Source organism: Trifolium pratense, linkage group LG7, assembly GCF_020283565.1.
Source record: "Trifolium pratense cultivar HEN17-A07 linkage group LG7, ARS_RC_1.1, whole genome shotgun sequence".
Taxonomy (NCBI): Eukaryota; Viridiplantae; Streptophyta; class Magnoliopsida; order Fabales; family Fabaceae; genus Trifolium; species Trifolium pratense.
Window position 1 is genome coordinate 15,959,217 of NC_060065.1, and position 23,963 is coordinate 15,983,179.

The window sequence follows — 23,963 nt, forward strand, 5'->3', positions numbered from 1 at the left end:
TTATGCGTGTCTTATATTTTTAAGTCGTAATCTTCAAAATTTAATTTCAACAAAAAATACATGAAACCGACATTATAGTGTAATTATGAAAATCGTATAAATTAGGTGGCATTATTATGAGAATAAATATTGTGATGTCATATACACTCATATACACTACATAACTACATAAATATAAAAATATGATCGTGTAATAAATTAATTCCATATTTATTAAGAGCACAGTGATTGTTTTGTTTATTTTGTTTTTGATGTGTATTATATAAAAAATATAAATTAAAATTAGTAAATTATGTGTTTACAAAAAATTCTGAATTTTGGTTTTAAAAAAATAAATTAAATAATTAGTAAAATTCGTTTTATAATAATAAAATTAAAAAAATAAAATAAACAAAACAACTGGATCGATTATAGAAAATAATAACAGTGGACCAACAATTTTTTAGTTTTTTTCAAGTTCAAAAATTAGTCAATGAAATTTAGTAAAAAAAAATAAAATTAGTCAATGAAAGGGAGAAGAAACAAACACACATAAATATAAGCCTAACAACAATGAGTTTTTCCAATGATTGAAGTGACAAATATATACCACTTCTAAAAGATATAAAGTTACTCATTTAGGGATTAAAATCAAATCAAACACGATATTATAGATCTTCTTTGTACGTTAGGAAAAAACTCAAGTTGTGTCATGCAACATTTGCCAATATTAGGGGATGAAAAAGAAATTCTATTAAAGTTCAAAGTCAAATAAAAGAGAATGGAAATAATAGGAACCCATATGATCTCAACAATAGAATCGAAAAGGTAGATGCCATACAATCTTCCATTAGTTAGATGGATAATATGTTCTCACATTGCAATCGAGAGAAGATGAACAATGATAATAAAAGAAGACCAATAATAAAAAAGTAGAAGAAACTAATAATAGTGATAGATTTAGAAAATTTCAAACCTGTAAAAAAAACCCTAAAATTTCAAGTCGGCGGAGTGAACCCTAAGAGATTTAGAAGGAAATGAATTTGGGGAATGAGAAATACCAATGTGAGATCGATTGAGTTTATGAGTTCTGATGATGGTGGAATGAACCCTAGGGTAGGGAGCCAGAGAGGTAGCGCATGGGTTTGGAAGTTTCCATTGTTTATCTAATTTGATGCTTTCTTTTTTCCTTTTCTTTTTTCATGAGAAATTTTGAAAAAGAATAATGTGTGATTAATGGGTAATCAATTGACATGATATCAGAAAGAGAAAAAATTAAGCAAGTGATTAAATGCCAAATAAATGCTGAGGAATGAGGTTGAATGAGGAGAGGAGAGAGAAAGGGAAATATGTCTGGCTTATTACATATTATAGATGAGTCACTTTGAGAAAAAAAATTATACCAAATTATAATTAATTCGCTTTACCTTACCAATGAAACATTTAATGCTATTTTTCCTATTATACCCTTAACTATATTTATTACTCTCTTCTTTCAATTCTTCATTTTATCTTTCATATATCATTAATGAAGGACAATTTTGTAAACTAACTCATAATTTTTCTATTCCATACAACATTAATTACATTTCTTAATTTGTGTAATTTGGCCAAAGTGACTTATATTGTAGTACGGAGAGAGTAGTCAACTATATATCAACTAAGGAAATAACATACACCGTAAATTACAAAACTGACTCTTAGATTGGGTATTAGGCTTAACTCATCCTTAAAAACCGACTTGTAAAGTGAGGATTGTCTCTTGCTTATAAACAAGCATTCAGGACATCTCGCAACCGATGTGGCACTCTTACCTAATTTAGTAAACTGACATCTAAGCAAAATTTAGGACCTCCTCATTGATTGTATTATGTAATTGGCAAGTTCTGATCACATTAATAAGCATATATAATGCCATTCTCTGAGATTGGCTATCAACTCCATTGTCAATCACCCCGGGAACAACCTGATACGATTAGCGATCTTCTTTCGACATATATGACACTTGCGAATTTTATATCCGCACTCTTTGCAAGTCTGCATTTCAATAACTTGCTATTAATCATTGAATATAAATGAAGCAGCAAAAATTTGTTAGGATTTTTGGACTTTACCATGTGCCCACAATCAAAGGCCAAGTCCTTCTCATTGCTTAAGCAAATTGTACAACACTGCAATAGTTTGAAAGTAACTTAGTTCCTTGGTAAGCTATTAACAACAGAAACAATATTATATCAATGATATAGATTAAATTATTTCTCAAATTGAATTTCTCAAGTTACCTGACTAGTCAAGGTTGGATTTCTGCTTAAACTGATTGTCTTGGACACCTAAATAGAATTTGAATATAAGAAGAATTTTTTTTTAAAACTTGCAAATATGAACTAAAACAAGAGAAAGAAAACAATACATAGACATCGTTTCGATTATTTTTGTAGTCCTTCACCGAGTTCAAACTTGACCACGGGGATAGGCTACCATAACTGTTACTCATGATTTTGTCACCTCATGAGAGTTTTTGCCTTATGTGAGATTCGAATCATGTACGTGGGGTTTATGTACATTGATTCTTAGAATCTCACTACCAATCGAGCTATAACTCAATCCTGTTGCCTAACAAATTCTACCTCTCCCTAAAAACTTAACTACTAACATTTTCCTAATATACATTTAGCATAGTAATAGGTGATTTTCTAACATAATCCAACAAAGGGATGTAAAGCATTTGACACAAACACCAATAAATACCTCAACGGCAGGCTTGAATTCATTAGCAAAAATTGCATTGGAAGTAATGGCTAACTTTTGTCTTGTTTCTTCAGCTATTCTCATAGGAAATTGAGTTGCATCATCAAGCTTCTGTCTAAGCCTTTCAACATACTTGTTTTGTTCTTGAAAATCTCTCTTAGCCTTTGTACATTCATTCTGTAAATTAACAAATATCAATGAGTGGTAACTTGAAGTAACAAAATTTAGAATGTGACTCTAGTGCACGCGCCTTCAAACCTATGAAGCACTACTACAGACAAAACACAAGACACTGACACGTAGACACTTGTAATAAGTAAAAACGTGTTAGTGTTGCGTCAGTGATGTCGCACATTGAAGCTATGTGCGGGCGCTACATAGCTTCAAAAACTAATCTTTCAAATTTATAAGGTTCCGATTATGTAATTATATACCTGTAGCACATATATAAATTCTTCCTGTTTTTTCCTCTCTGCTACTCCAGTTTCAATTGAAATCTGCATGGTTTGCCACATTACATGATTAGTATTACTTAATGTAATCATTTTAAATGAGATGTATTACATGAAGATGCAATGAAAGTTGCTTAAACCTGCAAACAGTGTAATCTCTGAGATAAATTAGTAACCATTTGACGTGCTTGTTTCTCGGCATTTGATGTCAACTCATTTTCATGCTTCAATATTAACAACTGAAAATGTAGAACAAAAAAAAGACATTAGAATCATTCACAAACTCACTTTAATTTTGAAATCTCTTTCAAATAATAATTACCTGGTGCTGATTCTCTTTCTTGAAATTGTAAAGTCTATCAGCGGAATACTTTGCTCTAATTTTCCAATACTCAAGCTTTGCTTGCAGTGTTATATTTTCATTTCTGAAAAAACCATAAAATATTTTGGAAGTATTTTTTTTATTTATTTTTGTCTAGCAGTCTAATGGCTAGAAATTTCATCTTTAAAGTAGATAAGTGGGATGATTGGGGTTCGAACCCCGGCCCCTTGCATACATATTGCAATGTCCCTGCCAACTAACTGAGTTAATTCACGGGACAATATTTTGACATTATTAGTACTTAATGCAAAACAACAATTACATGAGGCGATAAGCCGATAAACGCGAGGTGGAGCAAAACACGTTTTTCTTATACCTGATCATTTCCAATTCTTCTTTTAAGTTTCTCATTTTTTCTTCAACCTCTTCTACGTTGTTGTTAGCTTCCTGCATTGCAACACAAGTTAAAGTAACAGTAAAGTTGTTCTTTAGGTACACTTCCTATGTTAATTATATTCATACCTGTGAACTTAAAATGAGAGCCTTGGTGTTTTCTTCTGCACCAACCAAGAATCAATATGAATAAAAGAGTAAAATAAAAACTAATTAATGAAACCATAATACAAATAACTTTATTATTATGATTTAGGTTTGATGTAATACATTACTGATCCAACGGTAAGGCTACTAAAGAGTTTTAAGCCTACCAACAAAAAAAGTATTTATAACTAAATATTATAAGCAAATGACTTAATTTTTATATACTGTCAGTGTAAAATTATTTTACACATACATCCAGTCAAATAATGACATATAGACGTTTGAGACTATATTTTAAAAACTGTCTATAAAAGTGCTACCATAATGTTATATGTAAAAAAAATTTATGCTTTCAATACATAACAATTAATCTCATAAGCAAAAATGTCTCATATTGAGACAAAAATGACACATGTTTTACTTTATAATTTACTTTAACCTCATTCACTATTAAAAATTATTGTGCTGACCCTGATAAAATAAAAAAATGAAATCAAAATATTAAAAATGTATAGCTCTCATCAGTACTAAATGAATGTATATTTGAGACCTGAATGAAATTCCAAGCAAAGAGTGTCATATGAATGATCAGTATATGCCACCTCATCAAGATTTGGAGGCATTATAACCTGTGAAGAAAGAGTGAAAAACAAAAATTATAAATGTTTGGATTAAAAGTCCCAATTTATTTATTTATAACATGGGAGATAATGCAAATTCATTTTCAATACTCAAAAATGAATTTACTCTTCAACAACTCATTTTTCTTCTTCTTAAGTAGCTTAGTGGGTATTCGGAGTTCGAACCCCAAACTCCTACATATATAATGCAGTGTCCCTATCAACTGAATTAAGCTCACGTGACACTACAAACACTAAATAAGCATTTCAATAAGGCTTATATTTTAATTCACTCGTGATTTGTTATGCATATTTTTTTTTAATTGATTTTGCTAAATATTGACCATTGGCATTTTTATAAATTTAAGAAAATAATAATTACATTTTCACCAACGGGCCATTCTTGATTGCTTGTTGCTACTTGAGTTGAACTTTTCATCTTAACACAACATTGAAATTTATGCCCGGATTTCCAATCAAAATGTTGACATGTTTGTGAGCTGCAAAAGAAAAAGGCACAAAAACAATGAAGCCTAAGATCAGTAGATATATTAACAAATTTATGAATTGTAAATTTTAGTCCCTTATATTTAGTCGAGTCTCCTAACCAATTTCTAAATCAAACAATATACAAAAAAAAACAATTATCAAGTTTAGTTCCCTATTTTTCACTGATAAAACACATTTTTAAAATTGAGTTTTGGGCCTAACTCATCCTTACAAAACTGACTTGTAAGGTGAGGATTGCATGAGGATGTCACGATCAGAACTTGATAGCAGACAGCCCAGCGGATTGTGGAGAGGCTCTATCATCTTAGAATTGAGTTTTGAGTTTAACTCATCCTTATAAAACCGGCTTGTAAGGCCACTAAGGTGATGATTGCCTCTTGCTTATAAACACATATTCAGGATATCCCACAAACGATATGAGACTTCTCTTAACACACATCGTTATTCTCTAAATTGAGTTGTTTTTTTAGACTAGTCATACAAGAAACTTCCATTCTAACTTCTATGCAAATCATAGTAATTCGTTTTTTTTTTTTCTTTTTCTTTTGACTATAAAGAATATACTTCCTACAAATTTTGAGGGGAGCTGTAGAAATTTGAGTGGCTCACACGACGTATAAGGCAAGAAGGAAATTTCGTCTATATTAAATATGTATAGTTAAAAGTAGCTAGCAAGATATTGACCAAAAAAAAAAAGAACAACGTAGAGTTTTGAAGATTAACATATCTACATGTATACTGTTTGAAAATGAAATCTTTATACATTAATACCCTCCTTGCACTTTCGTTTAACATATTTTCACATTGACATACATATATTTTATGACTATAATTAATGTGAATACAAATAATTTGAGGCACTTTCACTTCTTGATAAGTAACTTGGTCGTATATATCAAGTTTTGAAGGTGACCATGTGATGATAAATATAGATTTATTCAGTTGACGTGGTTTTAGATATTTAGCGAAAAGTCAAATATCAAAATCCAGTTAATCTAATATATAGTTTTTTTTATTTTTTATAAGCCTCTAGTTCCTAGGAGAAAGGGGCCCTAGTAGTCCAGAGTTCGGTCGCGAGGTAAGTAAAGTCTGGCTAAGAAATTGTTCCACTTAAGAAGCTCATTAACCACTTAAGCTCAATGACTTGGTTTAATATATAGTTGTTTAGAATAACTTAAATTATTGAAAGAACATTATATCCAAATTAATAGAACTCATTTTTATAAAAACCGGTGTTGTAACACAAAAAAAATCTAGCTAATTCATCCAATAATGGTTGTTTTTTTTTTCCACCACCAGGCCACCGAACCACTTAATTTGGTTCTGGAGTCAGTTTTATCATTAAATGATTTCGATTCTTTCTCAATCACAGCTGTGAGGATCAAACCGTAATTCTCACTATCAAGTTGGTTTAGTGCTACACAAATTACAAATAGATATAAGATCCATAAGTTCCGAGTTCAAGCTATTAAATATTTTGTAAAAAAAAAATAAAATTTGAAGAAGTATTAATGTGCAATTTCTCAACAACACTTGTCAGTGTCCAACTAACTAATTATACCTAGATTATTTGTTAGTTACAATCTTAAGACTTTGTATCCCTTAAAAAATGATTTAATTAACACTAACACTAAGTCTAGTGGAACAAAAAAACTACAGAAGAAAACACAAAAACATGAAAGAGGCATTGACTTATAGTATATGAAACAACAACTTTTTTCAAAGTTCTTTTTTATAAGACACATACGTGTCAATAAAAATTAGGTAAATACATATGTTTACACTTTTTTTTAGGTAATCTAGTAGTTATAAATTTTAAGGTGAATAAGTGGAGTGTCCGGTGTTCGAACACCAGCTCTTACACATAAAATGCGATGTTCCTACCAATTGAGCTAAACTCACAGGGACACATATGTACACATCTTATTTAAACATGTACCACAACATCGCTGATGTGAACAATTCTAATAGATCTATAAATAGTGTTTAGTGTTTAATAGAAAAATTAGAAAAACATTATTTGTACACCTATTAAAATTGTATACATCAGGGATGTATCAATACGTATTTAAATAAGATGTCTATCGGAGATTTCATCTAAAAATTAATATATTTATAATCAAATGTATATTAATTTTATTTGATCTTTATGTCTATTATAAAAGAACAATATTTCTATGTTTGTTGTTGGTGGTCACTTGTCAGCAGTGTGCTAGCATAGTAATGGATTGTTCACCAATAATGAATCGTTAAACTGGTAAGCGTCTTGGTCCCCTTAAGTATGTGATTAATGGTTCGATTCATGACTCACGCGTATGGAGAAAATTCAGTTGGAAGGGAAGAACTCACCTTGTGTGCCCCACATGTTCCTCGACGGAGATTAGTCATTGCTAATTGCGGTGAAAACTTCATATCAATATCATATTAAAAAAAAAGTTGTAACTCGCGGATTTCGTTTTTTTTTTTCTATTAATATACATTTTACCATTAAAAAAAAAGCGCATAGCAATTGATTACCACAAAAAATAAAAAATAAAAATTTATGAAATAAGTTACCAGTATTTTATAGCTTTGCATCTTGAGCATTTTTTGGAGCATGGATTACCACAAACTGCACAGCTATCACTGTTATTACTGAAAATGCCATCATGCTGAATTAGCCCCCTTGTTATTTCTTTATTTGACTCATCACTATCTTCTCCTCCTTCAATATAATAAACATCTCCTTCATATGGTTTTTGCTCATCATCATCATTGAATGAGTAATTAGAGGTTTCCTGCACAATGTTAATTAAATTTTTAAGCATTTGTCTCATATTATATCTTTAATTTTATAATTATCTAAGCAATATCTCTTTCTTTTTTAATTTTTTTATGAAGTCATATCTTTCTTTCTCTCACACACAACACGTTTTTTGAGTAATAAAATAGGTCAATATCACATAAACTCTTTTTCTTGACAATATAGGTCAACATTAACTTACTCTTTAGTGACAAAGTAAAAAAAAAAAAATACTACTTATCAATTAGTTAACTTATTTTTTAGGCTTAATTAGTAAAATAGTCACTTAAAGAAAAAAATGTCCGAATATGTCCCTTAAAAAAAAAAGTTCGAATAGGTCCCTTAAAGACATTTCCATTAATCAGTTTGGTCCTTTCCATCCATTTTTTCGAGGACCAAACTGATTAACGGAGATGTCTTTAAGGGACCTATTCAGACATTTTTTTCTTTAAGGGACCTATTCGGTCCTTTTTTTCTTTAAGGGACCAATGTGAAACCAAAAATATTTTTAAGGGACCATCCTACTAATTAAGCCTATTTTTTAATTTTATTTATCTAATTATTTTAGATCTCTCAAAAAGAGTTTAAAGATGGACTTCTACCATTTATTAATTTAATAAAATAGTCAATTTTATAATTATTAAATAGAGAAAGAAATTTAATATTTTATTTAAAATGACAATAATTTTTAGAGATAATTACTTGTTCAAAAAATTTTAGAGATAATTAATTGAATATATTTTACAAATGATATCATTAAAACAGATATTATATTGTAAGAAAAACAGTAATACTAAAAAAAAAAGTAAAATTATTTTTTTTACAAAGAAGAGTTTGAACTATCAAACATTTTATTTTTCATATTTCAAATCAAGGGAGAAGTTGACTTGACTATAATCTTTAACTGAAAACCGACATGGAATTTTTGTTTAGCAGATTGTAACATTAAATTGCGGTGGACCATATATTGCGGTCAGTTTTAGAGATTAAATTGCGGTCAGTTTTTCATTGACTTTGTTAAAGAAGTTTTTTATTTTATTTTTTAGAATAATGGTGACTTTGTTTAGGAAGTGAAAAAACTATCATTCCACAATAAAGCTGCATCTATGAAATAAAATATATATTACTAAAACAAAAGGATTCACACTATATCCTATAAAAAATGACTCAAACTAATTATTTAGAACTTTAAATAATTAATAACATTACGTTTCTAGGCTCCAAGTGAAAGCATTGGGATCCATGAAAAGATGATTCTTGATGATCTTCTGTAGACATTACCTCAAAACATTCGTCTCTATGCCAACATGTCCAGTGCATCACATGGCATTCTTTTGAGCTGATTCAAATTACAACAAGATCAATATCAAAACGATAGTGTGTGTATATTAATTAAAACTATGTGAAAAAAATAAATAAATATCCAATTCAAATCATAAAATCAAGTTGTTTATATTTATACTATATGAATAATGCTTGCATATATAGATTAACAAAAATGATAGTTGAAAGGGAAGAGAATGAAATGAAATTTTGGAAACTTACCAATATGTATAATTTTTGCATCGAGAGCATCTTGTGATTATGTTGCTTAATTTGCCACAAAAGGAGCAAACACAATATTCACTTAAGCCAATGGATATTATGTTGTCCTCATGATCTTGTTCAAACAATAGATTTATTTCATCACTAACTTGCACTATCTCTTCCCTTTTGTTATTTGAGTTTGTTCTTTTGTTTTCAAACCAAGCAAGAAACCCTAGGAGGAGTATTATTAGTACCAATATGAGCTTGAGGAAACAATTTGGATCCATGGTTATTGTCCCATTAGTAATCATGATCTATAATGTTTGAAATATATTGTCAACTGGATTTATAGGAATGGCTAAGGAAGAAAGAGAGCTCTTTTAATGATTATATATATAGTTGTTTAGAATAAAGTTAATATATAATTGATTATATAGATATTAAGTTAATCGAACATTTGTTCTTGGAAATTCCATGTCTTCTTCCATGATTGTGATACTTTCATTATTTTAAGGGGAAAACAAACAAGCTGGACATAAAATGAGAACTAGTCAAAAGTGAAATTTAGAAACTTGATTGCATTAATTAAAATTATGGAGAACACTGTTATAGAGAATATATTAAAACTTCAAAAGATTAATCTAGCGGTAAAAAAAACAGATCTTAAATTTAAAAGATTTCAGGTTAAAAAAACAGATTTTTGAAGAAAGATAAATATAAATATATTAATAAATTTTTATTTTTTTAATTTGAAAGACTTTTTTACTTAAAGACTGAATCACCATCTCCACTCTAAATTCTGTTTACCAATATATATATATATATATATATATATATATATATATATATATATATATATATAGGGTGTGTATCCGGTGAAAACTGATAATTATTATGAGAAATAAGAACTATTAATAATAACCATAAGATTTAATTGACGCATCAGATTAAAATTCTCACACTCACTTAAAACCTCATGTGATCTTATTTGTGGAGATCGAAAAATCATTCTATATATAATCTTTCCTAATTTATTAACGCATGTAATGCATCTCATATTAACACAAATAGAGCATTATTAGGAATGAGAATTTGCAGATTGTCAATAGCTTACTAATCTGTAATTTGTCGACCATCGTTGTTGTTATAGAGCACGTATAGTTATATCCCAGACCAAAACTCAAAATACACAGCTTATGAACACATATACATCACCGGCAAAAACTCAAAAATGATGTGTGCAATATTAGAAAAGTCAATTATAAAGAAAGTGTTTGAGTTTTTCCATCAATCAAATAGTGCTCCTTTTAATGAGCTATAATAAGGTCTTAATCTCACTAAATAGTAAAATTAAGATAAACCAATGTAAGATAAAATGAAACTAGCTATGTTGAGTAGATATGTAAATCACTAATACCATCTATATAATAGCAAAAAGAATAATCATTCCAAAGTCAAAATTGAATTCTTCATTGGGCACCTGCATTTTTTTTTGGGGGGTTTTCCTGCATTTTTCTACCCCGGCATTTTTCTATTTGTGTTAGCATGATATCATATACATTACCTTCCGTTAATAATTAAATAAATTAGGAAAGATTATATAAATAAATTAGGAAAAATTATATATAGAAAGATTTTTCAATCTTCACAAATAAGATCACACGAGGTTTTAAGTGAGTATGAGAATTTTAATCCGATGCGTCAATTAAATCTTATGGTTATTATTAATAGTTCTCATTTCTCATAATAATTAACTTGATAGGGAGGATCGCGGTTCGATCCCCCGCAACTACGATTGAGAGGGGACCGAAACCACTTACCAGAACTGACCTTCAAACCAGATTAAATTGGTGGTGAAAAAAAAAAAAGGTATGAACATTAATTGGGCTAGTAGAGTATTTAATTCACGAGTTATACCAAAGACTTTCTTGTGCTAATATCGTTGAGATCATTTTAGTGATGATGACCTTACATATCAATTACTCCCTCCATAACAAATTACTAGTATCCGGACCCGTGCCAAGCACGGGTAAAATGAGACTAAAAAATTAATATTTTAATATTAAAATTTTCATCGTTCTAAAATAAAAAGGATGAAAAATGAAAAACTATAACATAAAAAAAGTAGGATCCCGTATTTGTCAAAAATTAAATAAAATAAGATCCCGTATTAATATATAAATATAGTCAATTAAAATAGTTTTAAAATCATACACAATTCAATTAAAATTGTACCTCTGATTTTTTATTTTACGGAAAATTAAACGTACAATTTTAATATATTTCCCGCGTGAATCACAAAAAAAAAAAAAGTAGGCCCCGTATAAATTACAAAAAAATAAATCATGTCTCTTAATATATACGTAAAAATATAGACTCGTGTGTAAACTTTTTTAAAAAAAGCCCCCCAAACAAACAAAAAAAAGTTAAAATAATCTCATAATACCCATAGTAAAATAAATATGAAACAAAAATACCCTAAAAAAATTATTTGAATATATCTTATATTAGTTAATTTAATTTCCACATCAATATCCTCCAAATAAAATAAATATAGAACATCGTATAAATTATTGAAAAAAAAAATATGTCTTTGTGTTAATATATGAATAAAAATAACGTATTTATTGTAATATATTTTTTTTGGTATTAAGTAGTATTAACACTCTTGTTCTCATGGAAGAATTCGCTGATAATTCACAGTTCGACTGTAAGGTAAGTATAGCCCCAAAGTAATACATGTGCAAAAATATATGCCCATGTAAATTATAAATACAAAAGTCTCACGTAAATTATAAAATAAAAATAGATTCCCGTCTTAATATATGAATATAATTGTCAAATGAATATTGAAATTATTGGCAATTATTATAGACAAATGAATTAATTGTCAAATACATCAGAGAATAGAATGCATGAGAAGCAAGTATTTTATAGGAGAGAGAAAAATGAATAGGTCTGACTTTATTCATATTATAGATTATATAGATATAGATATAGATGGATTATCTTATGCATTTTTAAAATTAAACCATATAAAGAAATTCTTAAGTAAGTCCCCATCTAAGTATTAAAATAAAACCATATTCTATATTTTGAAATTTTTTGATAAATTATCGAATAAAATTTAAAGAACTTTGAAATAGCATTTATTAGTATGCTACAACAAAGATTATCTTTTATTTCCTAATTTTTGTTTTCATTGTTTGTACATTTTTACTGTACATTGTTTTATATCTTTTTGATAAATCAAAGGTATCCTCCATGTCTCCATGTCCAACTGCAGAGACTAATTATCTCGAGATAAATGAGATCCATTTAAGAGATCGACCTCTCCCAACATTTTTTATATTTGATTATTGACAAATATCTAAATATAATTTAAATATGTAATTTTTTTATATATATGTAACTATTAAGAACCGTGTTAAAAAAAAACTATTAAGATATATAAATGGTACACGAAAAAAGAACCTGACTAAATAAAGGAATAAATTACTTGTACCAGAAAAAAAAAAATTATTCATGTCAAAAAGAATAACTGAATAAGGAAGAAATTTCTACCAAAAAAATAAAATAAGGAAGAAACAACAAAATTGTGGCCCACGTGATAATATCATTTTGATTACTTTTATCAAATATAAATTTTACATATCAATTTTTTTACAGTTATTTTACATATAAATAATAACACATATAGCTTAAATTATATCACGAACACAATCCTTCCACCGCAATTCTTCTAACAATAACTGAGGTTAAGTCTTTAGTTGTTGACAATGTTATGGGAGTTTCTCTTTACTGTTTGATCTGCGTATCATCTTCTTTTGGATCTTTTGGCCCCTTTAAATTTCAAAAAAAAAAAAGAAGAGCAAAACAAAATCAGTTGAACCGTTTGACTCAAATGTTCACACATCAAAAGGTAAATAGATTAAAAATAAAATAGAGGAAAAACTTACGAATAATTGTTGCGTTTAAGAATTATAATTTATTGGTTACAAAGCTAACCTGATATTTTACATGTTTCTCCCATAATAAAATGCTAGCTTCCTTTCACCCATACTTGAATATGGTTACCCTTAAAAATCAAATATCAAATATAAAATTAAAATAGATTATTGAACAGGACTTGTACGCTTGATTTAAAAAAACGCAAAAATATCAAATACATAAAAAAAGAAGAAAAAGGAGTTTGGTTGAAAAAAACTTACATTCTTGTACATCATTTCCATTTCAATGGAAAATGATAATTTTCAAGAATCAAGATCTTTGACGTACCACAAATGGACGATACGAACCATCAGGTTCCAGCTCTCTTTCAAAGCATTGATCGAAGCAACATAATCATATGATGAAGCCATGATATATTGTAAATAAGGTTGATGATGCAAAAATATTATATGGTTGTTTTGATCTTGATGAATATAAACTTGTTGTAGACAGGCTATTTATAGGTGTAAAGCTCTCAAATAATATGTTTAATGGTTTATGCGTGTCTTATATTTTTAAGTCGTAATCTTCAAAATTTAATTTCAACAAAAAATACATGAAACCGACATTATAGTGTAATTATGAAAATCGTATAAATTAGGTGGCATTATTATGAGAATGAATATTGTGATGTCATATACACTCATATACACTACATAACTACATAAATATAAAAATATGATCGTGTAATAAATTAATTTCATATTTATTAAGAGCACAGTGATTGTTTTGTTTATTTTGTTTTTGATGTGTATTATATAAAAAATATAAATTAAAATTAGTAAATTATGTGTTTACAAAAAATTCTGAATTTTGGTTTTAAAAAAATAAATTAAATAATTAGTAAAATTCGTTTTATAATAATAAAATTAAAAAAATAAAATAAACAAAACAACTGGATCGATTATAGAAAATAATAACAGTGGACCAACAATTTTTTAGTTTTTTTCAAGTTCAAAAATTAGTCAATGAAATTTAGTAAAAAAAAATAAAATTAGTCAATGAAAGGGAGAAGAAACAAACACACATAAATATAAGCCTAACAACAATGAGTTTTTCCAATGATTGAAGTGACAAATATATACCACTTCTAAATGATATAAAGTTACTCATTTAGGGATTAAAATCAAATCAAACACGATATTAAAGATCTTCTTTGTACGTTAGGAAAAAACTCAAGTTGTGTCATCCAACATTTGCCAATATTAGGGGATGAAAAAGAAATTCTATTAAAGTTCAAAGTCAAATAAAAGAGAATGGAAATAATAGGAACCCATATAATCTCAACAATAGAATCAAAAAGGTAAATGCCATACAATCTTCCATTAGTGTAGATGGATAATATGTTCTCACATTGCAATCGAGAGAAGATGAACAATGATAATAAAAGAAGACCAATAATAAAAAAGTAGAAGAAACTAATAATAGTGATAGATTTAGAAAATTTCAAACCTGTAAAAAAAACCCTAAAATTTCAAGTCGGCGGAGTGAACCCTAAGAGATTTAGAAGGAAATGAATTTGGGGAATGAGAAATACCAATGTGAGATCGATTGAGTTTATGAGTTCTGATGATGGTGGAATGAACCCTAGGGTAGGGAGCCAGAGAGGTAGCGCATGGGTTTGGAAGTTTCCATTGTTTATCTAATTTGATGCTTTCTTTTTTCCTTTTCTTTTTTCATGAGAAATTTTGAAAAAGAATAATGTGTGATTAATGGGTAATCAATTGACATGATATCAGAAAGAGAAAAAATTAAGCGAGTGATTAAATGCCAAATAAATGCTGAGGAATGAGGTTGAATGAGGAGAGGAGAGAGAAAGAGAAATATGTCTGGCTTATTACATATTATAGATGAGTCACTTTGAGAAAAAAAAATTATACCAAATTATAATTAATTCACTTTACCTTACCAATGAAACATTTAATGCTATTTTTCCTATTATACCCTTAACTATATTTATTACTCTCTTCTTTCAATTCTTCATTTTATCTTTCATATATCATTAATGAAGGACAATTTTGTAAACTAACTCATAATTTTTCTATTCCATACAACATTAATTACATTTCTTAATTTGTGTAATTTGGCCAAAGTGACTTATATTGTAGTACGGAGAGAGTAGTCAACTATATATCAACTAAGGAAATAACATACACCGTAAATTACAAAACTGACTCTTAGATTGGGTATTAGGCTTAACTCATCCTTAAAAACCGACTTGTAAAGTGAGGATTGTCTCTTGCTTATAAACAAGCATTCAGGACATCTCGCAACCGATGTGGCACTCTTACCTAATTTAGTAAACTGACATCTAAGCAAAATTTAGGACCTCCTCATTGATTGTATTATGTAATTGGCAAGATCTGATCACATTAATAAGCATATATATAATGCCATTCTCTGAGATTGGCTATCAACTCCATTGTCAATCACCCCAGGAACAACCTGATACGATTAGCGATCTTCTTTCGACATATATGACACTTGCGAATTTTATATCCGCACTCTTTGCAAGTCTGCATTTCAATAACTTGCTATTAATCATTGAATATAAATGAAGCAGCAAAAATTTGTTAGGATTTTTGGACTTTACCATGTGCCCACAATCAAAGGCCAAGTCCTTCTCATTGCTTAAGCAAATTGTACAACACTGCAATAGTTTGAAAGTAACTTAGTTCCTTGGTAAGCTATTAACAACAGAAACAATATTATATCAATGATATAGATTAAATTATTTCTCAAATTGAATTTCTCAAGTTACCTGACTAGTCAAGGTTGGATTTCTGCTTAAACTGATTGTCTTGGACACCTAAATAGAATTTGAATATAAGAAGAAAAAATATTTAAAACTTGCAAATATGAACTAAAACAAGAGAAAGAAAACAATACATAGACATAGTTTCGATTATTTTTGTAATCCTTCACCGAGTTCAAACTTGACCATAGGGATAGGCTACCATAACTGTTACATGATCTTGTCACCTCATGAGAGTTTTTGTCTTCTGTGAGAATATCACTACCAATCGAGCTATAACTCAATCTTGTTGCTAACAAATTCTACCTCTCCCTAAAAACTTAACTACTAACATTTTCCTAATATACATTTAGCATAGTAATAGGTGATTTTCTAACATAATCCAACAAAGGGATGTAAAGAAATTGATACAAACACCAATAAATACCTCAACGGCAGGCTTGAATTCATTAGCAAAAATTGCATCGGAAGTAATGGCTAACTTTTGTCTTGTCTCTTCAGCTATTCTCATAGGAAATTGAGTTGCATCATCAAGCTTCTGTCTAAGCCTTTCAACATACTTGTTTTGTTCTTGAAAATCTCTCTTAGCCTTTGTACATTCATTCTGTAAAATTAACAAATATCAATGAGTGGTAACTTTAAGTAACAAAATTTAGAATGCGACTCTAGTGCACGCGCCTTCAAACCTATGAAGCACTACTACAGACAAAACACAAGACACTGACACGTAGACACTTGTAATAAGTAAAAACATGTGTTAGTGTTGCGTCAGTGATGTCGCACATTGAAGCTATGTGCGGGCGCTACATAGCTTCAAAAACTAATCTTTCAAATTTACAAGGTTCCGATTATGTAATTATATACCTGTAGCATATATATAAATTCTTCCTGTTTTTTCCTCTCTGCTACTCCAGTTTCAATTGAAATCTGCATGGTTTGCCACATTACATGATTAGTATTACTTAATGTAATCATTTTAAATGAGATGTATTACATGAAGATGCAATGAAAGTTGCTTAAACCTGCAAACAGTGTAATCTCTGAGATAAATTAGTAACCATTTGACGTGCTTGTTTCTCGGCATTTGATGTCAACTCATTTTCATGCTTCAATATTAACAACTGAAAATGTAGAACAAAAAAAAGACATTAGAATCATTCACAAACTCACTTTAATTTTGAAATCTCTTTCAAATAATAATTACCTGGTGCTGATTCTCTTTCTTGAAACTGTAAAGTCTATCAGCGGAATACTTTGCTCTAATTTCCCAATACTCAAGCTTTGCTTGAAGTGTTATATTTTCATTTCTGAAAAAATCATAAAATATTTTGGCATTATTTTTTTTATTTATTTTTGTCAAGCAGTCTAGTGGCTAGAAATTTCATCTTTAAAGTAGATAAGTGGGATGATTGGGGTTCGAACCCCGGCCCCTTGCATATATATATTGCAATGTCCCTGTCAACTAACTGAGCTAAGTTCACGGGATAATATTTTGGCATTATTAGTACTTAATGCAAAACAACAATTACATGAGGCGATAAGCCGATAACGCGAGGTGGAGCAAAACACGTTTTTCTTATACCTGATCATTTCCAATTCTTCTTTTAAGTTTCTCATTTTTTCTTCAACCTCTTCTACGTTGTTGTTAGCTTCCTGCATTGCAACACAAGTTAAAGTAACAAGTAAAGTTATTCTTTAGGTACAGTTCCTATGTTAATTATATTCATACCTGTGAACTTAAAATGAGAGCCTTGGTGTTTTCTTCTGCACCAACCAAGAATCAATATGAATAAAAGAGTAAAATAAAAACTAATTAATGAAACCATAATACAAATAACTTTATTATTATGATTTAGGTTTGATGTAATACATTACTGATCCAACGGTAAGGCTACTAAAGACTTTTAAGCCTACCAACAAAAAAAGTATTTATAACTAAATATTATAAGCAAATGACTTAATTTTTATATACTGTCGGTGTAAAATTATTTTACACATACATCCAGTCAAATAATGACATATAGACGTTTGAGACTATATTTTAAAAACATGTCTATAAAAGTGCTACCATAATGTTATATGTAAAAAAAATTTATGCTTTCAATACATAACAATTAATCTCATAAGCAAAAATGTCTCATATTGAGACAAAAATGACACATGTTTTACTTTATAATTTACTTTAACCTCATTCACTATTAAAAATTATTGTGCTGACCCTGATAAAATAAAAAAATGAAATCAAAATATTAAAAATGTATAGCTCTCATCAGTACTAAATGAATGTATATTTGAGACCTGAATGAAATTCCAAGCAAAGAGTGTCATATGAATGATCAGTATATGCCACCTCATCAAGATTTGGAGGCATTATAACCTGTGAAGAAAGAGTGAAAAACAAAAATTATAAATGTTTGGATTAAAAGTCCCAATTTATTTATTTTATAACATGGGAGATAATGCAAATTCATTTTCAATACTCAAAAATGAATTTACTCTTCAACAACTCATTTTTCTTCTTCTTAAGTAGCTTAGTGGGTATTCGGAGTTCGAACCCCAAACTCCTACATATATAATGCAGTGTTCCTATCAACTGAATTAAGCTCACGAGACACTACAAACACTAAATAAACATTTCAATAAGGCTTATATTTTAATTCACTCGTGATTTGTTATGCATATTTTTATAAATTTAAGAAAATAATAATTACATTTTCACCAACGGGCCATTCTTGATTGCTTGTTGCTACTTGAGTTGAACTTTTCATCTTAACACAACATTGAAATTTATGCCCTGATTTCCAATCAAAATGTTGACATGTTTGTGAGCTGCAAAAGAAAAAGGCACAAAAACAATGAAGCCTAAGATCAGTAGATATATTAACAAATTTATGAATTGTAAATTTTAGTCCCTTATATTTAGTCGAGTCTCCTAACCAATTTCTAAATCAAACAATATACAAAAAAAAAAAAAACAATTATCAAGTTTAGTCCCCTATTTTTCACTGATAAAACACATTTTAGAATTGAGTTTTGGGCCTAATTCATCCTTACAAAACTGACTTGTAAGGTGAGGATTGCATGAGGATGTCACGATCAGAACTTGATAGCAGACAGCCCAGCGGATCGTGGAGAGGCTCTATCATCTTAGAATTGAGTTTTGGATTTAACTCATCCTTACAAAACTGGCTTGTAAGGCCACTAAGGTGATGATTGTCTCTTGCTTATAAACACATATTCAGGGTATCTCACAAACGATATGAGACTTCTCTTAACAGACATCGTTATTCTCTAAATTGAGTTGTTTATTTTAGACTAGTCATACAAGAAACTTCCATTCTAACTTCTATGCAAAATCATAGTAATTCGTTTTTTCTTTTCTTTTTCTTTTGACTTTAAAGAATGTACTTCCTACAAATTTTGAGGGGAGCTGTAGAAATTTGAGTGGCTCACACGACGTATAAGGCAAGAAGGAAATTTCGTCTATATTAAATATGTATAGTTAAAAGTAGCTAGCAAGATATTGACCAAAAAAAAAAAAGAACAACGTAGAGTTTTGAAGATTAACATCTACATGTATACTGTTTGAAAATGAAATCTTTATACATGTATACACTTTCGTTTAACATATTTTCACATTGACATACATATATTTTATGACTATAATTAATGTGAATACAAATAATTTGAGGCACTTTCACTTCTTGATAAGTAACTTGGTCGTATATATCAAGTTTTGAAGGTGACCATGTGATGATAAATATAGATTTATTCAGTTGACGTGGTTTTAGATATTTAGCGAAAAGTCAAATATCAAAATCCAGTTAATCTAATATATAGTTTTTTTTATTTTTTATAAGCCTCTAGTTCCTAGGAGAAAAAGGTCATAGTAGTCAAGAGTTCGGTCGCGAGGTAAGTAAAATCTGGCCAAAAAATTCTTCTACCCAGGAATCAAACCCAGTTTCTCCCGAAATCCGTCCTTTTTGGTGAAACTCATTAACCACTTGAGCTCAATGACTTGATTTAATATATAGTTGTTTAGAATAACTCAAATTATTGAAAGAACATTATATCCAAATTAATAGAACTCATTTTTATAAAAACCGGTGTTGTAACACAAAAAAAATCTAGCTAATTCATCCAATAATAGTTGTTTTTTTTTTTTCCACCACCAGGCCACCGAACCACTTAATTTGGTTCTGAAGTCAGTTTTGTCATTAAATGATTTCGATTCTTTCTCAATCACAGCTGTGAGGATCAAACCGTAATTCTCACTATCAAGTTGGTTTAGTGCTACACAAATTACAAATAGATATAAGATCCAGAAGTTCCGAGTTCAAGCTATTAAATATTTTGTAAAAAAAAAATAAAAATTGAAGAAGTATTAATGTGCAATTTCTCAACAACACTTGTCAGTGTCCAACTAACTAATTATACCTAGATTATTAGTTAGTTACAATCTTAAGACTTTGTATCCCTTAAAAAATGATTTAATTAACACTAAGTCTAGTAGTGGAACAAAAAAACTAAAGAAGAAAACACAAAAACATGAAAGATGCATTGACTTATAGTATATGAAACAACAACTTTTTTCAAAGTTCTTTTTTATAAGACACATACGTGTCAATAAAAATTAGGTAAATACATATGTATATATTTTTTTTTCCAGGTAATCTAGTAGTTATAAATTTTAAGGTGAATAAATGAAGTGTCCGGTGTTCGAACACCAGCTTTTGCACATAAAATGTGACGTTCCTACCAACTGAGCTAAGCTCACGGTGACACATATGTACACATCTTATTTAAACATGTACCACAACATCGCTGAGGTGAACAATTCTAATAGATCTATAAATGTTTAGTGTTTAATAGAAAAATTAGAAAAACATTATTTGTACACCTATCAAAATTGTACACATCACGGATGTATCGGTACGTATTTAAATAAGATGTCTATCGAAGAATTCATCTAAAAACTAATATATTTATAATATTCAAATGTATATTAATTTTATTTGATCTTTATGTCTATTATAAAAGAACAATATTTCTATGTTTGTTGTTGGTGGTCACTTGTCAGCAGTGTGCTAGCATAGTAATGGATTGTTCACCAATAATGAATCGTTAAACTGGTAAGTGTCTTGGTCCCCTTAAGTATGTGATTAATGGTTCGATTCATGGCTCATGCGTATGGAGAAAATTCAGTTGGAAGGGAAGAACTCACCTTGTGTGCCCCACAGGTTCCTCGACGGAGATTAGTCATCGCTAATGGCGGTAAAAACTTCATATCAATATCATAGTAAAAAAAAAGTTGTAACCCGCGGATTTCTTTTTTTCTTTCTATTAATATACATTTTACCATTAAAAAAAAAGCGCATAGCAATGGATTACCACAAAAAATAAAAAATAAAAATTTATGAAATAAGTTACCAGTATTTTATAGCTTTGCATCTTGAGCATTTTTTGGAGCATGGATTACCACAAACTGCACAGCTATCACTGTTATTACTGAAAATGCCATCATGCTGAATTAGCCCCCTTGTTATTTCTTTATTTGACTCATCACTATCTTCTCCTCCTTCAATATAATAAACATCTCCTTCATATGGTTTTTGCTCATCATCATCATTGAATGAGTAATTAGAGGTTTCCTGCACAATGTTAATTAAATTTTTAAGCATCTGTCTCATATTATATCTTTAATTTTATAATTACCTAAGCCATATCTCTTTCTTTTTGTAATTTTTTTATGAAGTCATATCTTTCTTTCTCTCACACACAACGCGTTTTTTGAGTAATAAAATAGGTCAATATCACATAAACTCTTTTTCTTGACAATATAGGTCAACATTAACTTACTCTTTAGTGACAAAGTAAAAAAAAAAAAAAAAAACTACTTATCAATTAGTTAACTTATTTTTTTTTAATTTTATTTATCTAATTATTTTAGATCTCTCAAAAGAGTTTAAAGATGGACTTCTACCATTTATTAATTTAATAAAATAGTCAATTTTATAATTATTAAATAGAGAAAGAAATTTAATATTTTATTTAAAATGACAATAATTTTTAGATATAATTACTTGTTCAAAATTTTTTAGAGATAATTAATTGAATATATTTTACAAATGATATCATTAAAACAGATATTATATTGTAAGAAAAACAGTAATACTAAAAAAAAAGTAAAATTATTTTTTTTACAAAGAAGAGTTTGAACTATCAAACATTTTATTTTTCATATTTCAAATCAAGGGAGAAGTTGACTTGACTATAATCTTTAACTGAAAACCGACATGGAATTTTTGTTTAGCAGATTGTAACATTAAATTGCGGTGGACCATATATTGCGGTCAGTTTTAGAGATTAAATTGCGGTCAGTTTTTCATTGACTTTGTTAAAGAAGTTTTTTATTTTATTTTTTAGAATAATGGTGACTTTGTTTAGGAAGTGAAAAAACTATCATTCCACAATAAAGCTGCATCTATGAAATAAAATATATATTACTAAAACAAAAGGATTCACACTATATCCTATAAAAAATGACTCAAACTAATTATTTAGAACTTTAAATAATTAATAACATTACGTTTCTAGGCTCCAAGTGAAAGCATTGGGATCCATGAAAAGATGATTCTTGATGATCTTCTGTAGACATTACCTCAAAACATTCGTCTCTATGCCAACATGTCCAGTGCATCACATGGCATTCTTTTGAGCTGATTCAAATTACAACAAGATCAATATCAAAACGATAGTGTGTGTATATTAATTAAAACTATGTGAAAAAAATAAATAAATATCCAATTCAAATCATAAAGTCAAGTTGTTTATATTTATACTATATGAATAATGCTTGCATATAGATTAACAAAAAATGATAGTTGAAAGGGAAGAGAATGAAATGAAATTTTGGAAACTTACCAATATGTATAATTTTTGCATCGAGAGCATCTTGTGATTATGTTGCTTAATTTGCCACAAAAGGAGCAAACACAATATTCACTTAAGCCAATGGATATTATGTTGTCCTCATGATCTTGTTCAAACAATAGATTTATTTCATCACTAACTTGCACTATCTCTTCCCTTTTGTTATTTGAGTTTGTTCTTTTGTTTTCAAGCCAAGCAAGAAACCCTAGGAGGAGTATTATTAGTAGCAATATGAGCTTGAGGAAACAATTTGGATCCATGGTTGTCCCATTAGTAATCATGATCTATAATGTTTGAAATGATTTATATTGTCAACTGGATTTATAGGAATGGCTAAGGAAGAAAGAGAGCTCTTATAATATTAATGATTATATATATAGTTGTTTAGAATAAATTAATATATAATTGATTATATAGATATTAAGTCAGTCGACCATTTGTTCTTGGAAATTCCATGTCTTCTTCCATGATTGTGATACTTTCATTATATTAAGGGGAAAACAAACAAGCTGGACATAAAATGAGAACTAGTCAAAAGTGAAATTTAGAAACTTGATTGCATTAATTAAAATTATGGAGAACACTGTTATAAAATATAAATAATTTATAGAGAATATATAAAAACTTCAAAAGATTAATCTAGCGGTAAAAAGACAAATCTTAAATCTAAAAGATCTCAGATTAAAGTTCTGTAAGCATTTTTGAAGAAAGATAAATATAAATACATTAATAAATTTTTATTTTTTTAATTTGAAAGACTTTTTTACTTAAAGACCTAATCACCATCTCCTCTCTCTAAATTCTG

General features: G+C 28.9%; 2 protein-coding genes across 3 annotated transcripts; both read right to left on the minus strand.

Annotated features, from left to right (window-relative positions):
- Positions 1–1,486: 1,486 nt before the first annotated feature.
- Positions 1,487–9,915, minus strand: LOC123898076. The gene is made up of 14 exons (XM_045948928.1): positions 9,499–9,915; positions 9,163–9,292; positions 7,728–7,948; positions 5,044–5,161; positions 4,592–4,670; positions 4,024–4,058; positions 3,878–3,948; positions 3,502–3,604; positions 3,320–3,418; positions 3,162–3,224; positions 2,728–2,904; positions 2,262–2,309; positions 2,094–2,150; positions 1,487–2,016 (listed from the first exon to the last, which is right to left on the minus strand). The coding sequence occupies exons 1-14, from the start codon at positions 9,789–9,791 to the stop codon at positions 1,930–1,932; spliced, it is 1,581 nt and encodes a 526-aa protein (XP_045804884.1). The 5' UTR covers positions 9,792–9,915; the 3' UTR covers positions 1,487–1,929.
- A 5,532-nt stretch (positions 9,916–15,447) lies between these two features.
- Positions 15,448–23,544, minus strand: LOC123898284. 2 transcript variants are annotated; one of them, XM_045949199.1, is made up of 14 exons: positions 23,150–23,421; positions 22,887–22,944; positions 21,656–21,876; positions 18,937–19,054; positions 18,524–18,602; positions 17,955–17,989; positions 17,808–17,878; positions 17,430–17,532; positions 17,248–17,346; positions 17,090–17,152; positions 16,653–16,829; positions 16,232–16,279; positions 16,064–16,120; positions 15,448–15,986 (listed from the first exon to the last, which is right to left on the minus strand). In XM_045949199.1, exons 1-14 carry the CDS (start codon positions 23,416–23,418, stop codon positions 15,900–15,902), a joined length of 1,485 nt encoding a protein of 494 aa, XP_045805155.1. In that variant the 5' UTR covers positions 23,419–23,421; the 3' UTR covers positions 15,448–15,899. The 2 variants fall into 2 exon arrangements, with proteins under 2 accessions (XP_045805155.1, XP_045805153.1); XM_045949197.1 differs by having other exon boundaries at positions 15,452–15,986; positions 22,815–22,944; positions 23,150–23,544.
- Positions 23,545–23,963: the final 419 nt, after the last annotated feature.